At 38.3% G+C, this 17,691-nt stretch overlaps 1 protein-coding gene across 3 annotated transcripts in view; it reads left to right on the forward strand.

Moving 5' to 3' along the window:
* The window catches only part of LOC132871726 (GRAM domain-containing protein 2B-like), a 35,163-nt gene that overhangs the window by 10,165 nt on the left and 7,307 nt on the right, over positions 1 to 17,691 (forward strand). For 2 of the 3 annotated variants that reach the window (XM_060906175.1, XM_060906177.1), the window contains exons 3-11: positions 1,508 to 1,571; positions 2,317 to 2,389; positions 3,156 to 3,259; positions 10,701 to 10,799; positions 10,892 to 10,957; positions 13,013 to 13,063; positions 14,108 to 14,219; positions 16,265 to 16,336; positions 16,516 to 16,615. In XM_060906175.1, the coding sequence (XP_060762158.1) occupies positions 1,508 to 1,571; positions 2,317 to 2,389; positions 3,156 to 3,259; positions 10,701 to 10,799; positions 10,892 to 10,957; positions 13,013 to 13,063; positions 14,108 to 14,219; positions 16,265 to 16,336; positions 16,516 to 16,615 (741 nt within the window). The remainder of the gene's footprint in view (positions 1 to 1,507; positions 1,572 to 2,316; positions 2,390 to 3,155; positions 3,260 to 10,700; positions 10,800 to 10,891; positions 10,958 to 13,012; positions 13,064 to 14,107; positions 14,220 to 16,264; positions 16,337 to 16,515; positions 16,616 to 17,691) is intronic. The other variant, XM_060906176.1, reaches the window with a different exon arrangement.

The raw sequence follows: 17,691 nt of genomic DNA on the forward strand, positions 1-17,691 counted from the left end.
CTTTCACCATTTGTGCGCTTTGGAACAAGCATGAACTGATTAGATTTTGAAATCAAAAGGTCTAAGGCCAAGGTCACTGTGAGGTCAAATGTCTGTCTGAAAACCTTGTGAACACAATCTCTCCAAGGCTAATGCAAGTAATTTCACCAGGTCAAGATTACTGTGAGGTCAAATGTCCATCCCCAAATCACAACTTAAGGCATGTAGTCTACCAGGCGGAGGCATCCCCATCGACGCTGTTGGCGTCGAGTTCTATCTAGTATGAAATTGAAAGGCTGTCTAGCTTTAAATAAGCAAATACATAAGAGCCTTTCATTGGATCGTTACTGCACTGATTAATGCGTTTCGGCTGGCAACAATTCTTTTAACCCAAACTGATGTAAGTAGCTTCTCATTTCTTAAATAAACATGCCAGAAGACATATCCTGTGGTCGTTGAAAAGATGTTATTGTGTTTCGGAAGGGTCAAATTATTGGCCTGCAACAAGCAAAGAAAACAATTGAGGACATTGCTGAAATGACTGGAATTGGATTACAAACAAAGCATTATTAAAACCTGGAAGGATCGTGATGAACCATCAACTTCATGGAAAAAAATGTGGTTGGAAAAAGATCCTGACTGACCATGATCAGAGATCACTTAAATGCTTGGTGAAGTCAAATCATAAAATAGTGAAATTAAGAGCATTTCCACACTCACGGTGTGATGAGACCTCACAAGATTGAGACGAAACAGCTGTGTGGCCATAAGAAAACCACTTGTTTGTGAGACTAATCAGGAGAACAGACTTCAGTTAGCTAGGGAGCATAAAGATTGGACTCTGGAGCAATGGAAAAAGGTTATGTGGTTTCATAAGTCCAGATTTACCCTATTCCTGAGTGATGGGTGTGTCAGGGTAAGAAGGGAAGCACCTGAAATGATGCACCCATCATGCATAGTGGCCACTGTACAAGCTTCTGGAGGCAGTGTTATGATCTGTAATTGCTTTAGTTGGTCAGGTTGAGGCACAGCAATGGTATGGGGCAATAAAATGAAGGCAGCTGACAACCTGAATGTACTGAATGACCAGGTTATCACATCAATGGATTGTTTTCTTTCCCGAAGGCATGGGCATACAATTAGGGCTGAGATTGTGAAAGAGTGGTTCAGGAAGCATGAGAAATCATTTTCACACATGAACTGGCCACCACAGAGTCCCGACCTTAACCCCTTTGAGAATCTTTGGAATGTGCTGGAGAAGACTTTACACAGTGGTTCGACCTTCCCATCCTCAACACAAGATCTTGGTGAAAAATTAATACAACTCTGGACTAAAATAAATGTGACATTGCATAAGTTTATTGAGTCAATGCCATGGCGAATGCATGCTGTAATCAAAGCTAAAGGCGGTCCAACCAAATATTAGTGTACGACTTTTTTTTTTTGGCAAGGCAGTGTATAATGAGCAATTTTACAGCACTAAGGCCTAATAATTTTAGTGAAATTTTCTAAAATACATTGTGTCCAGCAGAACCAACAGCATAATAGAGGAAAAAGGGGCAAGTTTCACAGATGGACTTTTTTATCGCAGTGTAAGTTTCTTGTTTCTTTTTAGAAGTACATATCTGACCAACCATCCAATGTGTTTAAGATTGTAACATAAATTATTATTATTATTATTATTATTATTATTATTATTATTATTATTCCACCACAGCCTTGCTGAATTCGCAATTCTGACTGGTCAGAAGATGATTACTTTTCTATAATAACAACTCTGACAGTAGTTCCAACTGCAATGTTTATATCAATGCATTCGTTCTAATATGTTATCATACCTAACCACATAAACAATTTTTTAAAGCATGTGAAATTGTTGCTATGGTAAGTTTATTTTTCTATGAGTTGTTGTTTTTGGATGGAGTCCAAATTGTTGTTTGGATTGTCGTTGCTTTGTATCAGTCAGTCAGAGATGATGATTTTCTGAAATAGGAGAATCTTCATAATGGAGGGCTTTGCATTTTTTTCAATGACAACCTGCATTTTTGGTCTTATTAGCTTCATGATACAGAAAAAATAGAGGCTAGTGAAGGAACGATTTTTATTTCTGCTATAATGTAAGTTATGACATGAATGAAATTGTTTCTTGGACACTCCAAAATGCTAATTATAAATTAATAAAAAAGTATGATTAAAAAAAAGATCAGAAGATGTGGCATTTTGAACCTCACACACATTTTATATTAATTTGCAATGAGATCACGACTTTTTTTTTAATGTTTTAAACAAAATTAGACATTCAATGTAGGTATTTTATTTCAAATTATGTTTTTACAGAGTTTCAGGAACCCAAACAAAACATTCCACAAACATTTCCCAGAAATCCCTGAGACAGAGGATTTGATAAACTGTGAGTATGCTGATAGTTTAGTGCTATCTTCTCTCTGTATTTCACATGTAAATCTTTTTTTTAAACAAAAATGCAGAGAATATCACAACATTTTTGTGTGCTGCTAAATCTCCCATGTACAAATTCCTACTGCTGTTTTTCATCCTTTAATCAAGGATATACAGTACTGTGCAAAAGTTTTAGGCATGCTAATTTTTTCATGCAAACTTTGTTATAGATTTCTGTTGTATGATTTCGACATTATCGAGTCAGTACAAAAACATTTTAGAGTCCAAACGTTCGTTTTCCAGCACAAAGTTAAATATTACAGAAAAACATGTTTGTACCTGAGCAGCATATTACATAAGAGAGCACTTTTCAGATTAAAAAAGAAAACATAATGAAGGCGAGTGTGACAGTCAAAGTGTCCAGAAGAACTGTGGCTGGTTCTGTAAGATGCTCAGTAAAACCTACAGCTCATTTCCTTATAAAACTGCACTCATTGTACCTCAGACTACTTTTTTTTTTAAAGCAAAGGGTCGTCTTACACCAAATATTGACTTTGTTTCATTCATTATGGCTTACTGCTGTTTATAGTATTGTTTTTAATGTTTAAACATTTAATTTCATTATTTTTAAGCCATTTTTCATCTACAGCATTTCTTTACATGCACCTAAGACTTTTGCACAGTACTGTAGATCAGCTGTATAATTCAGTGATGACCATCGATGAAACTGAGTATGCTGATTTTGATAGTATGTGTTTTTTTTTTTTTTTACTCTCCAGCTTTCACCTGTGCCCTCCAAAAGGAAGTGCTCTACCAGGGCAAGATGTATGTGTCATCCCAGAATGTGTGTTTCTACAGCTCTGTTCTACTGAAAGAGACCAAGGTAAGACCAAGAAATCTTACAATTTAATATTTAATATGTGCAATGTAATAAACCCTGTTATTTCTAGATTTTTATTTCTGAATCATTTATTTGGTCTCATTGTGCTTATATACTGTATGAATGGTGAAACATCATACAGTATACAGTATATTATTACACATAATTTGACCCAACATTACATAACAGTGTTGATGATTTCTTGATTCTGATTGGCTAGGAGGTGTTGGTTAGTTTTCTATAACATTTCTATAACATTAGCTCAGACAGTAGTTGCTGCTGTAATTCAAACCACAATTTGATATTAATGTGTTCTTTCTGATATGCTAAGTTTTCCCTCATAACAACATACATGGGGACTCATATGGCAGACATGCTCAAACACAAAAAGTAAAAACCTATTTTTTTAAATACAACCTCAATTTCAAAAAAGTTGAGACGCTGTGTAAATTGTAAATATAAACAAAATGTGATAATTTGCAAATCATGGAAACCCTTATATTTCATTGAAAATAGTACAAAGACAACATATCAAAAGTCAAAACTAAGAAATTTTATTATTTTCTAAAAATATATATACTCATTTTTAATTTGATGTCAGAAGCACGTTTCAAAAAAGTTGAGGCGGGGGCGTGTTTATCACTGTGTTGCATCATCTCTACTTTTAACAGCAGTCTGTAAGTCTTTGGAAACTGAGGAAACCAACTGCTATAGGTTTGAAAGAGAAATGTTGTCCCATTCTTGCCTGATATACAATTTCAGTTACTCAATAGTTCGGGGTGTCCTTTGTCATTTTTTGCGCTTCATAACGCACCAAATGTTTTAAATAGGATACAGGTCTGGACTGCAGACAGGCCAGTTTAGCAACTGAACTCTTTTACTATGCAGCCATGCAGTTTTAATAGGTACAGAAAGAGCTTTAGCGTTGTCTTGCTGAAAGAAGGAAGGCCTTCCCTGAAAAAGATTTTGTCTGGATGGCAGCATATTGCTCTGAAAAGTATATATTATTCAGCATTAATGATGCCTTCCCAGATGTACAAGCTCCCCATGTCATGTGCACTAATGCACCCTCATACCATCACAGATGCTGGTTTTTACTTCTGAGAGACTCTGCCTCTCTGGGATATTCTTTTTATATCCAATCATGTGACTGACCTGTTGCCAATTAACCAAATTTTATATATCATCTCATCTCATTATCTCTAGCCGCTTTATCCTGTTCTACAGGGTCGCAGGCAAGCTGGAGCCTATCCCAGCTGACTACGGGCGAAAGGCTATACAAATTTTTTTAGCGTTACACAACTTTTTCAGTCTTTTGTTGCCCTGTCCCAACTGTTCTGAAATGTGTTGCTGACATCAAATTCAAAATGACCATATATTTTTCAAAAAACAATAACATTTCTCAGTTTCAACATTTCAAATCAAATCAAGTTTATTTGTATAGCACTTTTAAGAATAAACATTGTCGCAAAGCAGCTTTACAGAATTTGAATGACTTAAAACATGAGCTAATTTTATCCCTAAACTATCCCCAATGAGCAAGCCTGTGGCGACGGTGGCAAGGAAAAACTCCCTCAGACAACATGAGGAAGAAACCTCGAGAGGAACCAGACTCAAAAGGGAACCCATCCTCATTTGGGCAACAACAGACAGCCTGACTATAATATTAACAGTTTTAACAGGTATAACCCTCAACTGTCCTCATGGTGCCGTCCTTCACAGGAGCGGTGCGATAAAACTCCGACCAGACACAGGGCACCAGGATGGATCAAGCAGGTCCGAGGGGCAGAAGAGGCCAGCATCTCAATCCCAGGACCAACATGTAACTCAGAGGGACAGATTGGGGGGGGGGGAGAGAGAGAGAAAGAAAACACAGGTTGTTAGGTATGCCCTAAAAATGACAAGTATTAAATCTGTGTGGTAGGCTCGCAGAGACGAGAGTCTTTACATCAGGCATAACACACAACAATGGCATGTTAATATGGTAAAAAATATCATGACCTGCTCTGGCTGGATGCTTGATTGGGTGATGGGAGCACACTCCTCAGCAATGATGAGATGCAGATGGGACCCTTAGGGCTGGCCAAGACAATTCAGTTACATTTCACCGGGTCTGGGACATGCGACAGAATGTCTGACGGCCCATTCCCTGCAGGCTACGATAGCCAGTCGAGGTCTCCACCCTCTCCACCAAAAGATTTCCTGTTGACTCCATGTAACTCAGAGGGACAGATTTGGGGTGGGGGGGAGGGAAAGAAAACACAGGTTGTTAGGTATGCCCAATGTCACCTGAATAAGTAGGAGCAGTATACATATTGGACCGAGTACGAGCAGGGACTCCGGCAACTAACTATGACAGCATAACTAAAAGGAGAGAGCCAGAAGGTAACACAGGCATGAGGGAGCCCCGGGACATAAAGCAGCCAGCCACTACACCGTCAACGAACTCGAGTGAGCAAGCGAGTGGGGACTGACAGCATCCATACATCCCAGTTTACCAAAACACTCTATGTCTGAGGACCCTCCAGATCTACTCCTTTACCTCATAAATACCATTAACAAAAGGCTTGACTAAAAAGATATGTTTTCAGCCTAGACTTAAATGCTGAGACTGTGTCTGATTCCCGAACATTACTTGGAAGGCTGTTCCATAACTGTGGGGCTTTGTAAGAAAAGGCTCTGCCCCCTGATGTAGCCTTCACTATACGAGGTACCAGCAGATAGCCTGCACCTTTTGATCTAAGTAGGCGTGGCGGGTCATAGAGGAGCAGAAGTTCACTCAGGTACTGTGGTGCGAGACCATTTAGTGCTTTAAAGGTCAATAGTAGTATTTTATAATCAATACGAAATTTGATTGGGAGCCAATGCAGTGTGGATAAGACAGGCGTGATGTGGTCATATTTTCTAGTTCTAGTAAGGACTCTTGCTGCTGCATTTTGAACTAACTGGAGCTTGTTTATGCACTTATTGGAACATCCAGACAGTAAGGCATTACAATAATCCAACCTGGAGGTAACGAAAGCATGGACTAGTTTTTCTGCATCATGCAATGACATTAAATTTCTTATCTTTGCAATATTTCTGAGATGAAAGAAAGCTGTCCGGGTGATGTTATCAATGTGAGTTTTGAATGAAAGACTGGGGTCAATAATCACTCCGAGGTCTTTTACTGCTGCACGTGAAGAAACAGAAAGGCCATCCAGAGTCACTGTGTAATCAGAAAACTTACTTCTAGCTGTATGTGGTCCTAGCACAAGTACTTCAGTCTTGTCAGAGTTAAGCAGAAGGAAATTAATAAGCATCCAGTGTCTAATGTCCTTAACACATTTCTCAATTCTATTAAGCTGGTGTCTCTCATCAGGTTTTGCAGAGACATACAACTGTGTGTCATCAGCATAACAGTGGAAACTAATACAATGTTTACGAATAATATCGCCCAGAGGTAACATATATAGAGAAAAAAGCAGTGGACCCAAGACAGAACCTTGTGGAACACCAAACTTTACCTCGGTACGTCTAGAAATATCATCATTTATATCAACATACTGATAACGATCAGTTAGATAAGACCTGAGCCAGGAGAGGGCCATTCCCTTAACTCCCACAACATTTTCTAGTCTATCCAGAAGAATAGAATGATCAATGGTATCAAATGCTGCACTAAGGTCAAGCAACACAAGTAGCGAGACACAGCCCTGATCAGACGCCAACAGTAGGTCGTTTACTACTTTAACCAGTGCTGTCTCTGTGCTATGATGAGGTCTAAATCCTGACTGATACATTTCATGGATGTTATTCCTATGTAAATATGAGCATAACTGGTGTGCCACAGCTTTTTCAAGGATCTTGGAGATAAAGGGGAGGTTTGATATTGGCCGATAATTGGACAGCTGACAGGGATCAAAGTCAGGTTTTTTAATCAGGGGTTTGATAACTGCTAGTTTAAAGGATTTGGGTACATAGCCAATCATAAGAGAAGAATTTATTATTTTTAGAAGCGGTTCAATTACTCCAGGCATTATCTGTTTGAATAGATGTGTCGGTAAGGGATCTAGTATGCAAGTTGAGGCTTTTGATGTAGAGATTAATGAAAGTAATTCAGTTTCTTTTAGGGGAGTAAAACATTCTAATTGCTGATCTGATACAGTTATATTGTTAACTACAAGGTCACTTTCATTGTCTAACCTTAAATTAGTAGTTTGAATTTTTTGTCGGATATTCTCAATTTTGTCATTAAAAAAATTCATGAAGTCATTGCTACTACATACTGCAGGTGCGCATGTGTTGATAGTGGACTTATTCCTGGTTAATTTTGCTACAGTATTAAATAGGAATCTAGGATTATTTTTGTTATCTTCTATTAGGGAGGAGAAATATGTTGATCTCGTAGCACTAAGAGCTTTCCTATACTTCAGGAAGCTCTCCTTCCAAGCTAATTTGAACACTACCAATTTTGTTTGATGCCATTTACGTTCCAATTTTCGAGTGGTCTGTTTTAATGTGCGTGTGTCATCATTATACCAGGGTGCTAATTTTTTGTCTCTGACCATTTTCCTTTTTAGAGGAGCTACATTATCTAAAGTATGGCGGAATGTTGACTCTAAGCATTCAGTTGCCTGATCAAGTTCTGCAGGGGCTGACAGTGACCCAATCAAAGTTGTCAGCTCTGGGAGATCATTTATAAAGCTCTGTGCAGTAGTTGACGTGAAAGTACGTTTAATACAGTAGCGTGGTGAGGTGCATATATTATTACTCAGACATATCTTGAATGAGATGAGACAATGATCTGAGATAACTTCAGACTGTGGAAGTATGACTATATTATCTACGTTTAATCTGAATGTTAGTATTAGATCAAGGGTGTGACCACCATTATGGGTCGGTCCTATGACATTCTGCTTAATCCCGACTGAGTCTAAAATGGACACAAACGCTGTTTTTAAAGGGTCTTCTGGGTTATCGAAGTGAATATTAAAATCTCCGACAACTAAAGCTTTGTCTAAGGAAATAACCAGATCTGAGAGAAAATCTGCAAATTCAGAAAGAAACTCAGAATATGGCCCCGGGGGCCTGTAAATAATAAGCAATGGAATTAACTGGGTAGACTTATTTTTCGAGGCTACATCCATTATATGAGTATGAAGAACTTCAAATGTATTAAATTTATAACCAGGTTTTTGTGTTACACCTAGATAATCGTTATAAATAACCGCAACGCCTCCTCCTCTGCCAGTTAGACGAGGCTGGTGTATATAACTGTATCCAGGAGGACTCGCTTCATTTAATGCTATATATTCATTTGGCTTAATCCATGTTTCTGTTAAACACAGTACATTAAACTCCTGATCAGTAATGAGTTCATTAACCATTAGCGCTTTAGATGTAAGAGATCTAATATTTAATAGCCCCACCTTTAGATCAAAGGTGCTGGCAGCAGCTGTACAGTCAGTATGATCTAATTTTATATTGATTAGGTTACTGGAACAAACTCTCTGAAAATTTCTACCTTTTTGTTGAGCTCGGGGAACAGACACAGTCTCGATGTAGTGGACCCTGAGTGACGACTCTGTGCAGCTAGCAGACAGTCGGTTTAGCCTGTTCGTCTGCTCCCTGGCCTTGGCTCTGGATTGTCAGAAATTAACTAGGCCTGTTCTGAGACTTTGACCTATGCTGCAGGAAATGAGAGCAGCACCTTCCCGAGTGGGATGGATACCGTCCCGCCCTGACAGGCCAGCAGTGCCCTCAAAATTAGCCCAATTATCTATAAAGCCCACACTGTTTTCAGAGCACCACCTGGACAGCCAGCAGTTCAGCGACCATAACCTGCTGTAAGCTACATCGCCACACCGCATTGGGATGGGGCCAGAGCATACTACAGCATCGGACATCGCCTTCGCTAATTTAAACACCTCTACAAAGTTACTCTTAGTAACCTCAGACTGACGAAGGCGTATATCATTAGCTCCTGCATGCATAACTATCTTTGAGAACCTGTGCTTGCCTAGGACCCTAAGATTACCTGCTATGTCCGGCGCCCTGGCTCCCGGTATACACCTGACTAAAGCTGCTGGTGCCCCTAAAGGCTGAGCTAATTTCACGTGCCGTATGATAGAGTCCCCTATAACCAGAGCTCTTTCAGGTTTCTCAGTGGGTGCATCACTAAGGAGAGCAAACCTGTTCGACACGTGACGCGGAGAGGAGTGGTGCTCCCGTGGGCGAGCCTCAGCGGTAGCTTTGGCTCTACGCTTATGCCGCCGAGCCGTCACCCATTCGCCCCGCTGTAAGGGCTCTAATGCCGGAGTTGGGGGATTGCTAACTCCACCTAGGGCGTCCAGACTTTCCCTAACAGAAACTACACTGTTCTCACGCTCACTAACCTGCTCTAAAGCCTGGACACGCGCTTCTAGCACTGTAATCTTCTCCGTCAGAGAGCTAACTAATCTGCACTTATCACAAGTAAAGCTAATAGAGCTATCGCTAGTAACGGAGGAAGAATGACTAAACATCCTGCACTCAGCACACTGAACAGGCTGAAGGTGTGCCATGATGAAAAGATTCACGTACCTTAAATGAAGATCTGTTGATATTAAGGCAGATCAGATGTGGATGGCCTCCGCTTGTGGTCTTTACACAGGAGGAGAGAAAAAGAAAGCTTCCGGTCTCGGCGTTCTTCCGAAAAAAGAAAGAGAAAAAAACGGGAAAAAAAAACGGAAAAAGGAAAGCGAAAGTTTAAAGTACAAAAATGAAAGCGACAGTACAATAAAAATGAAGAGGATACTGGAAATTTATTTATAGAAAAAAGTTAAAAAAGGATTAGTAATTAACGCCTGCACTCGTGGGGAAAAAGGACTCAGCGCGAACAACTCAGGAAGCATTTGATATGTTGTCTTTGTACTATTTTCAATGAAATATAGAGTTTCCATGATTTGCAAATTATCACATTCTTTTTTTAATTTATGTTTTACACAGTGTCCCAACTTTTTTGGAATTGGGGTTATAGCATTTTAGGAATGAGTCTCCAGTATCAGCCTTGTGATAAAAGTGGTTCACTTGTTTTGTCGACATTCCTCACCATTAAATGTAACAATAAATGAATCAAAAGCATGACGTCATTCTTTCATAACTAAAAATTGTTAGTATTGGCAAATTGCTGTGGTATAAAGGGAATAAAACACTGAAGGACATGTTTTTTTTTAATTTTCCTATAAAAGCATACCCTGCAGTGTTTTATTCCTTACTTGATGACCTGATGAAGTATTCCAAGAGACAGTATTTTAAATAATTAATAATACAATTTTTAACTGTTATATGAAAGATAAATGATTATGTTTAAGTATTAAGCATCTGGATTTTATCTCTGAAACCTAATTGAAGTAACTCTATTTCAGAATACGGCATAACATTAATATATTATTCTGGCTTCCCCCCCCCCCTCCCCCTCCAGGTTCAGCTACATATATCCACAATCCAGAGTATAAAGAAGAAGAACACAGCACGGGTTGTACCTAATGCAATCTCCATCATCACTAACAGTGGAGACGAAGTATGAGCTTTGCATGTTGTATAAAGAATGAATACATTTTGTCACTGATCTGAGACTTTCCTCATTATAATTTTTCTTTTTGTGTGTTTCAGTATCTGTTTGTGTCGCTGCGGAATCGAGATGCATGTTTTGATATCCTAAATTCTATATGTCCACAGGTACTGGTTGGTAATATTACTTATTTGTATCGTTTTCATATCTCAATGTGATTTGTGGAATGTTAAAATAAGAAACAGTGACAAAGTACTCAGATGGCCCTTTTCCACTACCCTTTTTCAGCTCACTTCAGCTCGCTTCAGCTCACTTCAGCCCGACACGGCTCGCGTTTCGACTACCAAAAACCAGCACGACTCAGCTCGCTTCAGCCCTGCTTAGCCCCTAAAACTCGCACCGTTTTGGAGTGGGGCTGAAGCGAGCCAAAGCGAGCCGAGTGAGGTTGGGGGCGTGAGCAGACACTCCCCTGTGCACTGATTGGTGAGGAGGAGTGTCCTCACACGCCCACACACGCTCCGCGAGCGCGCTGGGATCTGTAAACACCGTAAACCCGGAAGAAGAATAATTACGAATTACGAGAATTTCTGAAGCCTTATGTGCCTCGCCTCATCTATACGCTCTTGCCAGTATCTGTCCGCGTTGTCCGTGACAACAAGCCACAGCACCAAGACCAGCAACACTAACGACTCCATGTCCTCCATGTTTATTGTTTACTATCCGGGTCGTGAGACTACCGCTTAAAAGCTCACTGATGTCACTGTTTGCGCTGCTTAACGACATCACCTGACGTCCACCCACTTTCGCTAACTCCACCCAATGTGTCCACCCACTTCCAGCCAGCACGGTTCAGCGCGATTGTAGTCGAAATGCAACTCCAACAGCCCCGCTCAGCCCGACTCAGCACGGCACGGCTCAGCCTGACTCAGCCGCGTTTGTAGTGGAAAAGCGGCAAGAGAGATGTAATAAACATATAGAGATACTATATAGGTTAAAGTTGTATTGATTTACTGGAAGTAGAAAAAATTTCAGCATTTTACATACAATACATTTAGGTTGAATAAATTATTTGGCAAAACACTCTTATCCAAAATAGCTTACAAATAGTGCAAACTGCTCAACATGCAATAAGCATGCAAGTATTTGGAAAAACTGTAAAGATCTTTCCCTTAAAAGAACAGATACTGATGCTACCGATACATGACACAGTAAAGAAATAGCAAGAGGTGTTATCCTCGATGTTATTTGATAAACTTGGTCTTTATACATTTGCATATTGGAGCATTGCAACAATGTGTTCTTGGGACTGATTTCTCTAAATGCTTTCATATATTTAAAGGTGACATATTATGCCCCTTTTCCATAAGCAGACACAGTTTTCTGAGGTTTTAATGAATTATCTATGACATGCTTTGGTCAAAATACCGTAAGGATAAAGCATCACAGCTCATTTCTCACCCTGTCTAAACAGCCTTATACAAAATGGGTGGTTTGAGAGCCTGCTCAATGATAATGAGCCATTGCTTAACCCCCCCCCCCCCCTTTCTGCTGGCCAATCAAGTAACATTTTCTCATGTATATTCATTCACAAAGGCAGTTCTCAAGGCATGAGTGGAGATACTCAGATGGGGGAGGCGGCAGAATTCTAATGAGTTTGTGACATAGAAAGGGGAGTCAAATCTGAACGGATTGTAGAAGCACGTGTTTTCTGAAATGGGCAGCCCAAAAGAAACTGACTGCATTGTCTTATTTCAAAATTTGTAGGTTGGCAGGCACTCCAGATACCCAAATGCATGTGCACAAACGCTAAAAAAGTCAGTTTTTCCATAATGTGTCCCCTTTAAAGCAATCCTCAAATGACACAGCAATTATTGTTTTTTTGTACGAGCAACAGAATGGTACTCACATATTACACCTAATGAGATCTCCAACAATCAGTGCCAAATCACAAGTTCCACAGAAGGCAAGAATGCAAGAACTGTTTATCATATGACTGTTTATCACATGGTGTACTATTCCCAGATTCAAAGAATTGCATTGTAGCGTTCAACTCAGGAATGTCAGTTCCTGAACAAAGTTTTTTTTTTTTTATTTTAATCTTTTTAATATATGGTCATGAGATTAGGGCTTTTCACAAAATGCAAATAGGCATAGGCAAATATACTGGTTTATCAACTTGGTCAAATCTGAATGAGTTTGACTAGTTTTCCTGTTTTTCACAGGATGCAAATGTGTCTTCTGCAGAAAACAACCATGAACTGGAAGCCGACACAGTAAGAATACTACTGAAACAAACAAACAAATTTGTTCATAATTGTTTTGTCACTTATGTGTGCCATGTCATATAAATTACAACAGCCTATAGCTATCTTGCTTTTAGAAAGTCAGCCAAAATAAATGTGACTCTACTGTCTGTTAGGTTGGCAATCACTTTTTTGGTTATTTGACCAAGAAGAGCTTTCTGAATGAAGCATTTTTAAGCCAAGTCCATAAATCATGTTTAGACTGAACACTCAACATTACATCAATCCGTAACCAACTAGAAGGGCACTCGGTAGAGTGCATACCTCCACCAAGCCACACATTATCAACATCAAAATCAAATCTCTTGAACCTAGGATAATACTAAAGCTGTCCACCAAATTTCATCCAAATCTGTTCACTAATTTTTGAGTTACATTGGGAAAAGACAAAAAAAAAAAAATCCTGAATCTGCATACAAAACTGGATCCTGGATCCACATACGTACCTGGATTTGCCTCAAAATCTAATCAGTTGTTCTTTGGTCCATAGCCAATGTTTCCTCAAAATTTCATCAAAATACATTCATTACTTTTTCAGTTACGTTGGGAACAGTTGAACAAACAAATAGAGGTGAAAACATTACCTCTTCCAACAAAGTTGGTGGAGGTAATAACAATAATAACAGGGAATTGTTTCTTGAATGTTTTTTTTTTAACTGTGTATGCATGGTAATATTTCACATTGTCTAAACTGAATGCATCTGAAGACATTTTTTTCTTTTTTACTGTAAATAATACTTTATTTCAAATTAGTATAAAGTGACATCCAACATAGACATACAAGGTACATGCACATTAAAACCAATTCAGCAGCCTGATACTGCATTTTATGCACTTAGATAAGAGAAAGGAGTTTCTCAGTGGTCCTTTAAATAGTAAAGGGATTCTATTTGGAACCCTCTGTAATAGGGAAACAGTCTGTCATAGGGTTTTGCATAGAACCTTTAAGGGTTCCAGATATAAAGTTTTTTTGTTGCTGTTGTAGTTCTGTACTCAGAAGATTTCTGTTCACAGACCTCCAGTCAAGAGGACAATCCAGACTCTCACAGGTCCTCTGTCTCAGAGCAGGACGGGAAGACAGGCAGCAATGGTCTGCTCTCTTCATCAGTCTCCAACATTTCCCTTGGTCAGTGAGCTCCACTTAATTCATACTCGCACCATATTTACACTTGATATCTTTTAAATAAAGAGAGGCAATCTGTTGTTTAGCAATTTCACAATTTTAATTCAATTGTTAACCACTTAAAAAAACAACAACAGTGCACTCACTGGTTGGTCCTGACTTAATCTTAAAGCTAAATATACTGTATATTTCATATCAGTTTTACTGTAATAATAAGGAACAGATTGCCATTTATGATAATACTAATGTGGAAATTGATTACTTTCAAATAATCACGAATGTACCGGGTACCTAGCACACCCGGATCTACCACCATCCAGAAGCCATGATAAATACACAATCCAATCCTGTCCAGACATTAGTGCAATCTCAGTGACCTGCTTATCAAACTGTTAAACCTCATGTATTTCCATGAATTTATAGCAGTTTATTCACCGCCTATATTTGCATGATTTTGCCATTCCAGCATGCAATTCTATTTCTCTGGCTGTTTGCATTTTTTTTTTGGTATGCCTTGCATTGCGCTCTTTGCCTAATATTTGTCTGCTGATTTGGATTGTTAATACATCCATCTGGGCGGCACGGTGGTGTAGTGGTTAGCACTGTCGCCTCACAGCAAGAAGGTCCTGGGTTCGAGCCCCGGGGCCGGCGAGGGCCTTTCTGTGTGGAGTTTGCATGTTCTCCCCGTGTCCGCGTGGGTTTCCTCCGGGTGCTCCGGTTTCCCCCACAGTCCAAAGACATGCAGGTTAGGTTAACTGGTGACTCTAAATTGACCGTAGGTGTGAATGTGAGTGTGAATGGTTGTCTGTGTCTATGTGTCAGCCCTGTGATGACCTGGCGACTTGTCCAGGGTGTACCCCACCTTTCGCCCGTAGTCAGCTGGGATAGGCTCCAGCTTGCCTGCGACCCTGTAGAAGGATAAAGCGGCTAGAGATGAATACATCCATCTGTCTTCATCTTGTGACAGCAGCTATGCACATTAATCCTGTTTCTGCTAATAATTTCATTCTATATCATTCAAGTTCCTTGAATTTTTCACACCAGAAAAGACTGTTGAAAGTTTTGTTTATTCCATTTCATGCAATCAAAATCAGAGGCAGAAATTTTCTTTATTTGGTGACCTTTTTCCCCCCGCTGCCTCTGTTAGCATGAAACAGAATAGAACAGAATTCACAAACAGTCTATGATAACAACAAATAGGAACATTAGACTTTATTCTGTAAAACTAACCTCAGTTCTACTTCCCTAACTCAAACAGTAAATGTTCATAATCTTCACTGATTAAGCTAATTCCACTTTACTAGCAAACATAAGCTAATCTAAAAATTTATGACAGGAAAAGCCTGACATGTTTATAATTTTCATTGATATTTCTAGCCTACTAGCTAACAAGCTAATCTAAATTAATTTCTGACAGGAAATTTTTGATATTCACACATGTTTACAATCTTCACTCATATTTCTAGCCTACTAGCTAACAAGCTAATGTAACAGAATTTCTGACAGGAAATGTTTGATATTCACAAATATTTATAATCCTCAATGATATTAGTAGCTAACAAGTTAACATAACAGAATTTCTGACAGGAAAAGTTTGATATTCACAAATGTTTATACTCTTTAGTAATATTTCTAGCCTACTAGCTAAAGTAAGCTAACCTTACAACATTTCTGACAGGAAAAGTTTGATATTCACAAATGTTTATATTCTTCACTGATATTTCTAGCCTACTATCTAAAATAAGCTAACTTTACAAAATTTCTGACAAGAAAAGTTTGATATTCACAAATGTTTATACTCTTTAGTGACAATTCTAGCCTACTATCTAAAATAAGCTAACATTCCAACATTTCTGACAGGAAAAGTTTGATATTCACAAATGTTTATAATGTTTATTGCCAGTGCTACCTAACTAGTTAGTATGCACTAATCTGACAGGACTTCTTGTAGACGTGTAGTGAAACAAAGCCTTCATAAATAAAGACTTAACTAAACACACTGGTTTTGATACTTTGATGATTGATGAAGATCTCAACTACTTTTTTAGTCAAAGCAAAAAACAACTCCACATCATTGAACAGCATCAACAATGATGACCACTCTTCAGACGAGAACACAGGTAAAAAGCTGAACACACACATCCACACAATATTGCTTAGTGTTCCAAAGATGAACACACACGACAAAATTCTGTGTGAAGACTGCTAAAGATCAGCCACAAATTGAACTGTTCCTGCCAAGTTCAGTTTGTTCAGCCTGCTTAGGTCAGAATTTTCTTACTGTGTGTTCTATTATTAGCCGTGTCCTGGGTGGCCATGGTAACAGCGATGATCAGATCTCTCCTCTCCGTGGAAGGCAGAACCAACGTTAACAAACTCGTCATTGTCTTTCTCATAACGTAAGCTCTTCATAATATCCTATATTATAAAATGTCACAATATGTCCTGATTGCAAGGGTTTTTTTTTTTGCTCGGTTGGTTTTTTTAATGTAGTCTCTTTATATAAAAGTCAAAATAATATGTGGCTTTACGTATATGAAAAAGAATCAATATTGATGCAATATTCATACTGTGAGTGCATTTAAGGGATGCAGTTTACACTTCCTATAACAGCACCGCCTGAAATGTTTTATTCCTCTTATATAAAAGCAATTTTCCAATTTGGCTATAAAGTTTATATATATATATATATATATATATATATATATATATATATATATATATATATATATATATATATATATATATTTGTGTGTGTGTGTGTGTGTGTGTGTGTGTGTAATATTGGATCATTTTCATCAATAAATAAATGACCCAGTATAATATTTTTGTCTCATTTGATTAAATGGGTTCTCTTTATCTACTTTTAGGACTTGTGTGAAAATCTGATGATGTTTTAGGTCATATTTATGCAGAAATATAGAAAATTTTCAAGAGTTCACAAACTTTCAAGCACCACTGTGTGTGTGTTTATCTCATTATCTCTAGCTGCTTTATCCTGTTCTACAGGGTAGCAGGCAAGCTGGAGCCTATCCCACACACACACACACACACACACACACACATATATATATATATATATATATATATATATATATATATATATATATAAATAAAAGGGAATATAACATTTTATATCAAACTTTTTACTCATTTATAACTGCAGTTAATATTGTGGAACTCAAAACAAGTTCATTCCTGTTATCACTTAAACTACAGAAGCTTTTCTTCCCCAGAGTACTGTTTTTCTCTTTCTTGAATGTAACAAGATGAAACAAACAGCTTGTCTTCTTACAGAAAATATTTTTTTAACCAGGTTTATTAATATTTGTGTGTTCTCTAATAAAACAACACATTAGAACATATAGCCAACACTATTGTCAGAGCTGCTATTATAGTAATTTAATTAACAGCTTCTGACCAATCAGAATTGAGCATTCAACATAGCTGTGGGTATATGAAGGAATGAAGAAAT

The sequence above is a fragment of the Neoarius graeffei genome, chromosome 23 (assembly GCF_027579695.1).
Source record: "Neoarius graeffei isolate fNeoGra1 chromosome 23, fNeoGra1.pri, whole genome shotgun sequence".
Classification (NCBI taxonomy): Eukaryota; Metazoa; Chordata; class Actinopteri; order Siluriformes; family Ariidae; genus Neoarius; species Neoarius graeffei.